This window comes from Gracilinanus agilis, chromosome 5 (assembly GCF_016433145.1).
Source record: "Gracilinanus agilis isolate LMUSP501 chromosome 5, AgileGrace, whole genome shotgun sequence".
Lineage (NCBI taxonomy): Eukaryota > Metazoa > Chordata > Mammalia > Didelphimorphia > Didelphidae > Gracilinanus > Gracilinanus agilis.
In genome coordinates, this window is record NC_058134.1 from 192,337,087 (window position 1) to 192,344,390 (window position 7,304).

The following is a 7,304-nucleotide window of genomic DNA, read 5'->3' on the forward strand; positions in this document are numbered from 1 at the left end:
AAAAAAAAAAAAAAAGTTGTAACCCACGTGGGCGGGATGAAATTGCTCCAGCACCCCCACCACCACCACCACCACAAAGAGAAGCCATACCCCTGGGGCTCCATGATCCACCCGGGCGAGATGCGGCCCCGCCAGTATTCCGAGGGGCTCTGACAGAGGGAACTCTGAGCACAGACCTAAACATTGTCCAATAAAACCACGCTGATGTCCTAGTGACCATTTGCTGACTTGCGTTTAACACTAAGGAAAAGGAGTGCCTGAATTCAGGATCTTAGGCGGCTCCCCATGTCTCCAAAGTGGACAGTCTCACTGATTTCCAAAGTCAGGAGCCTATGAATAAAAGGTGGAGAGAGCAGGCGAGTATCCCCTGTAAATAGTCGGGCCTCGGGTCCCTTACCAAGTTCTGTGCCTTGATTCTGGGGAGCCATAGTCAGGCAACAGTAAAAAGTCCAAACCAAAGCAGCAAGAGGAGCAGGAGATTCTAGGAACGTCCCGCTTTCAGGTCTAGCACTTCCTTCTTCCTCTCTTCTCCCTCTTGTCATCAAACTACGCCCCCAATTGTACATTGCACTTTCCTCCCACCCACCCGGGAGGCGGGGCATAGCAGCCCGTTTTCCATCTTCTCTAAGAGGAAAACTTTTAAACACAAAAAACACCAACAACAAAGCCGGAGCGTCTTTGGAAGGTGACTGACTCTATCAGCCACACATCTTTTCTCCTCCCAGTTTGTTTGTAACGATGTCTTTTTGGCTGTGCGTGATCAATTCTCCAAGAATTACTGCTGATTAAAATAGTTCCGATAATCTATTTTCTAGGTTTTCCAACTAGCATTTGCTTTAAAAATTCTGCTAGTTGCATAATGTCAGAAAACAAATGTCAAAAATTGTTTCCACGTGTAATTGAAAAAAGATTTTGAGAAGTTTAAAAAAAAAAAAAAAGACAATTCCCAAAAATCAGGCATGAAGAATGTTCTCCATCTCAAGAGAAAACTGATGAACCCTGAGCACAGATTGATGCCTACTTTTTAAACTTTATTTTTGGGGGGATTTTTTTATTGTTCTCTTTTGCAACATGGTTAATTCGGAAACACATTTTATAAGACTTCACAATAATGGATATTATTGCCTACCTTCTCAAGGGTTGGGGAAGGGAGAAGAGAGAGAATTTGAAACTCAAAAAAATTTTAAATGTTAAAATTCTATCAGGAAATATTTAATAAATAAATAAATAATGTTTTTAAAAATTCTGCCCAGGATAAGCAAATAAAACCACTGAAAACAGTTTAAGTAAATGAGTTGAGGGAGAGGAAGATAAAGGTGTCTTTAATTCTCTTTCTTGGAATTTTCTTTTCTTCTACATTGTCTGGAGTATATTATCTACTTCTGTGTAGTAGATAGATTGCTGGATATGGAGTCAGGATTAACCTAGATTTGAATTCTGACTCAGGCTCTTAATAGCCTTGATGTGATCCTAGGCAAGTTTCTTAGTCTTATTTTCCTCATCTACAAAGCAGGGATGTGATAATAGCACCTTCCTCACTAGGTTATTGTGCTGATCAAATGAGATATTATAGGCACTTTGCAAAACATTAAAATGTTAAGTAAATGCTAGTTGTTATTATTTATAATCATACATAAATGTGGAAAAGGATCATTTCCCTCACATTATTTAACTGAGAGATGACACAGTTCTAGATGTAAAATGTTATTAGTAGTAATATCTAGCTTGTTTTTCTCTGAGCAAAGGATAAAAAACTAGCATTAAGGACTCCACGGAACAGTAATGTAGTTCTAGAGTTCAGATTGCCTTGTTTATTCTCAGGACTATTGAAAACTGTTCTGAATTATCTTAGATCCCATAGTTCCCATACAAAATATCCCTGTGGGATTTAATAACTCCTAGGGGATAGATTACCTAAACTGAGTTTGGCAAGCATCTTGGGAACCATAGATATATATTTTAGATATAATGGTACATACATATTTATTTATATAATGGTGTGTATGTATATATGTGTATACATATATGTATATATTTATTATCGAATGTGATCCTCACACTGAGCATGTGAGATATAAAGCAAATATTATTTAGAGGCAAATAAGAGTTTGTTTGAACTCTGAGTGGGAGATGTCAGAGGATCACCTGCTTGGGAAATATCTTGGAAAAGTAAGTCTGGAGGTGAGGAGAGTGATCAGGGTTGGAAATATAAATCTAGGAGCTATCCACAAAGATGTGAGTTAAAGCTGAGAAAATGGATGCGATCACTATGGAAAACTATAGAGAAGTGGGCAGTGTGTAACTAAAATGTTGTACCCTTGGACTTCATCTCCCAAAATATAATACTTGGAGTATTTTTCATCTTACAGCAGAGAACACCTTGGGACTGTATCTTCTTTCAAGAGGCAAAAGAAGGCAAAGGATGGAGTAGAAATAGAAGTTAATGAAATAAGGCATCTTTGCAAAAGCTTCTCCCTTGTTCTCTATCTTTCTTTCATTAAGGAAACCAGAAGAGAGACATATTAAGAAGGTAAGGCACTAAAAATTATAAATAGGAAAACAGGACGTTAAAAACATCAAACGTACAAAAAAATTAAAGGACTACTAAGAAAAGGCAATTAGGGGCCAAAAGTAGCCTTCAAGGCAGGATTTTATGGTAAGCAAATAAATAATGCTGTGGAGGATTTAGGTGAAAGGAAAGGAAGGAATTAACAGGAGCTCAAGTAGAATATTCAAGAGAGGGGTTTTGGAGGGATAAATAAATTCCATCATGTTTCAATGCCAATTAAACAATACATTTACATACATACTCTATGCCAGTCATAGTTCTAAAGGTTAGAGATACAAAGACAATCAAGAAGTTTATCTTCTGGGGTTAACCACACATTTAAGTTGATATGTGTGTGTGTTTATTTATATATAAGGGAAAAGAAAAAGGAAAACTGCATATATAAAGTTATATTAAAGCTATTATTTTTTCTGTTCATGATAAGCCTTTGTTAAAACTGACTAAATGCAGAATAACCTCTTATTAAGATAGAGCCTCCTTCTATGCATGTCCATTAGCTTTCTTAAGATGGATTTGTTTTCTGAAGTGCTCCCTTCCCCCCTACCCGGGGCCCTTTCTCTCTCCCATCCCTACCTGCATTCAGCATTCAGGATCTGATGATGGCCACTGGAGAAAGTTATAAAATTAAGATTGGATCCACTACAAGTTTGTTATCTAGTAATAACTGGATCCTCTTTGCTACATGCTAATTCTTCCTCTCCTCATTGATTGACACTCCATGTTATACTCTCCATAGCATTTGTTCCAAACCTACTCTTGTCTTCAAGTCACCAATGCCAAGCCCCTTCAGTCATCCCTTCTCAATAGTTTTCAATTTCATTATTCCCTGTCTTCTGACTACTCCTTACAAAAACAGCTGACCTCCCCTGTCCTTAAATAACCTTTATTAGACTGATCTATGTAGTTTTCTCCTTTTTTCCATGTAGTTATGTATGTAAACACACATATTATACACATATAACATGAAGGAAAAAGAAAGAAAAAAGAAATTACATACATCATCATCTAATGACAGTTGTTGAAGAATGGAGGAAATAATGGCTTTGTAAGTTCCAGTAAGTATGGGGGAGTGTGAAAAGTTGTTCCCTCTGCCACCCTGTCCCATTCTTCAGAATAGCAACTGTAAAAGTTGCAGGATAAAGTAACAATCTCAGGAAGTAAGAATGACCAGAGGGACCTAGAAATCATATACTGTCTCAGAGGTTAAAAGGAGTCTGATTTGCAAACTGTATCATATAATAAGCAAAAATCACATCCTGAGAAGATGTAATAAATCAAAGGAAGCCATCTGGGTTTTGCAGTAAGGGACTTTTGGTCATATGATACATAAACCTCAGTTAAGCTCCATCCAAAATAAGACCAACAGAACAACAAATGTTGCTGATCATTTTGAGATGACATGGGCATTGTTAATTTTAAAGTTTTACTGGTAACTTTGAGAAATTGTGGTTATATGAATGAATCCCAAGGTGGCACAGATGTCTGTCCCCCGAGAATATAAGACCCCAAATTCCTGTCCCCACCCCCTATCCCTGGACAAGCATTTTTCCCTCTTCCATTTGGGTCTATCCATCTCCATCTTAATCCATGTTGTTAATCGTTCCCAACCCGTTTACACGAGTTATTCTGTGACTTCCCTTCTCCCCATTTCCTTCCCCATTCTGCCTGCTTTCCTTCACCACCCCATCCCTCTGTACCCTGCTTTATGCTACTTATCTCTGTATATTTGGCTTGCACATAGTGTTTAATAAATGTTCTATCCATATCCATTTTCTAGATAATAAAATAGGTCAGGATTCTGGAGATCTAGTTTAACATTTATTTTACAGATAAAGAAGCCTAGATCCAGAAAGGTCATGACCCTGCCTAAGTTTACATGGCCAGTTAAGGGAAGATTTCAGAGTAAAACTTAAAAGGGAAGGAGAAAGGTTGTGGGGAGGATAAGGGGAGAGGTGGAGAGAAGAGATATTTGCATAACACCTACTATGTTCCAGGCACTGTGCCATATGCTTTTAGTAAACATTATCTTCTTAGATTCTCACAACCCTGTGAGGTATGTGCCATTGTTATTCCTATTTTATGGTTGAGGTAATTGAGGCATACAGAGGTTAAGTGATTTGTCCAAGGCCACACAGCTGATAAGTGAGGCCAAATTTGAACTGAGGTCTCTCTGACTCAAGATTAAGCACTATCCAACTGGGCTGCCAGCTGCCTCTTAACTCATTAAATTTTTTTTTTCCCTATACCACCTTTTATATAAGCTATCAAAAATATAGATGACTTTACCAAACAAGGAGCTAAGATTATTGACTCAGAAATCTGGAAAGAAGCTTTACAGACAAGTTCAAGCATTTACTAATCATTTATTATGTGGCAGGGACTGTGGGGTATTCAACACCAGTTTGCCCTCCAGAAGCTCACAATCTAATGAGGGAGATAACATGAAACAACTATGAATAGCTTATATCACAGAATAAAATGGAGATCACCTCAGAGAGGAGGCACTAGCATTAAGGGGGTCCAGAAAAGGGATAGAAGATTGGATTATAGCTGTGAGTTGGAAGAAACAATTGAAGGCAGGGAAGGCAGGAGGAAGAGCACTTAAGGCATGAGATACAATCAGTGAAAATGAACAGTTGAAGGACATGGTGTTGTGGACAAGGACAGTGTCACTAGATTGTAGAATTTATGGAGGAAAATAAGTGTAAGACCAAAAAAATGAAAGGACCAGGTTATGAAGGGCTTCAAACGTTAAAAGGTCTGGGGCTATGGAAATAGGTCTTGATCAATGATACTTATAAAACCCAGTTAAATTGCATGTTGGTTATGGAAGGTGGGGAGTGAGGAGGGGAGGGAAAGAACATGAATCATGTAACCATGGGAAAATATTCTAAATTAACTAATTAAATAAAAGAAATTTTAAAAGGTCTTGGGGGGTGGGGGGGAATTGGGGGAAAAGGGAGGGATTTTAAATTTGAACCAGAAAATAATGGGAAGCCACTACACTCTGATTAGACCAGAAGGCAGGGGGGAAAGTAGTAATGGATATTGGCTGAACCTGTTTTTTTATCATTTCCTCCAACTTTTTTGAGACTAATCATCAAAGCAAAAGCACAAAGAAAAATGATGAAGTACATAATCACATCATACATCTATTACATAAAGATCTCCAGCAGGAGGGTGACTACCTCCCAAGTCAGCCAGATACTCTTGGACAACTCGAATCGTTGAGGTAAGTTTTCCTTACATCAAACCACAATTCCTTTACAATTTCCACCCATTGTTTGACTGTAATAAGGCAACCAAGTCTTCTACATGATAGACCTTTAAATATTTTACTATAACTAATATGTTACCTTAAGTCTTCTTTTCTCAAGCTATACATCTCTAGTTCCTATAACTAATCTTCATATGGTTACTGATAGTCAACTTGGGAGAGTCTCTCTTGGAAATTGTTCACAAACTTGTACTAATTTTCCATCAATAGTGTGGCACATTAAACCTAGGAAGGAAAGCTAATACTAGATTCAAGATACAATAAGATCTCAGAAGGTAACTTTGGGCCAAATCTATTGAGATTTAATAGATACTTATGACCTTGGATCCAAAATAATTTCTCAATTACAAAATAAGTTTGTCTCAAAAATATACTTTTTATTTTTGCATGGACTGCAAACTTAATATGAATCAATTTTTTCTATCCCCATCTCCTCAAACTAATTTCATTGTGGGGCTGGGAATGAGGGAATGATGGAATGGGGATTCCCTGTGTGGAAACCCTCTCCCATGGATGAGTTGTCAATTTATCTGTTACTTAATCTAAGAGAATTACTTGAAGCATTAAAAGGTTATGCTATTTCATAGTGCCTCTGAAGCTCATCCTTTTAATTGCTTCAATATGAATTCTGTATTGACTACTTGTGTCTGTGGGCAAGTTACTTGAACTTTAACCAGAAAAAAGGTATGATCTTAAGCTGCATGGACAGGACCAGGAGATAAGTTTATGAATTCTGGCCTTGGTCAGATATTTGGAGCCTTATGCTTATTTCTGAGCTCATTTTAGGAAAAACACTGACAAGCTAGAGACCATCCAAATCTGGATGACAAGTATGTAAAAGGATCTCAAGATAGTACTATGAGATTCTATTGAAGGAATATGTTTCAAGAGAAAATTTGCTGATTCCTGGAAAAGGCTTACCTTAATTTGTTTGTTCCCAGGAACAGTACCAAAATTAATGGATGAAAGTGGCAAATCAAAGTGTACTGCTTATCTGTGACCATAAACTTAGATCTGAATGGGTTGAGTGGGCCCTTAGAGGGCACCTACTGTCACACAGGAAATGTAAAAAATTCGAACCAAGGTCTCCTAACCCTAGATCCAGAGTTCTTCCCACAACACTATTAAAATTCCTAATAATTGGAGCAATTCAAAAAAGCAGTGGCCTACCTAAACCTGATAAGACCCTCCCTCAGTAGGTTTTCAAACAAAATCTTTAAATAATCACTCACCAGGGAAGTTAAAAGATTTTCATAAAGATATGGATTGCTAGGCCAACTGCTTTTTAATAATCATGCCCTTCTGTTTTGAGGCCTTGATGAACTCAGTCCAAAATCCTCTTAAGAGAATTATGTTGGGGTATTAGAACCTAGAGGCTTCTTCCATTTGGACCTTTGTGGAGTATCCTCTGTGACTCACAAACACCTGTGGCAAAAGCCCATTTTATAGTTCCCTTGT

At 37.7% G+C, this 7,304-nt stretch overlaps 1 protein-coding gene across 1 annotated transcript in view; it reads right to left on the reverse strand.

Moving 5' to 3' along the window:
* Nucleotides 1-467, reverse strand: part of DERA (deoxyribose-phosphate aldolase) — a 146,800-nt gene extending 146,333 nt beyond the window's left edge. The window contains exon 1 of the mRNA XM_044677478.1: nt 398-467. Coding sequence (XP_044533413.1) covers nt 398-428 — 31 coding nt within the window. The 5' untranslated portion in view covers nt 429-467. The remainder of the gene's footprint in view (nt 1-397) is intronic.
* Between the last annotated feature and the right edge of the window lie 6,837 nt (nt 468-7,304).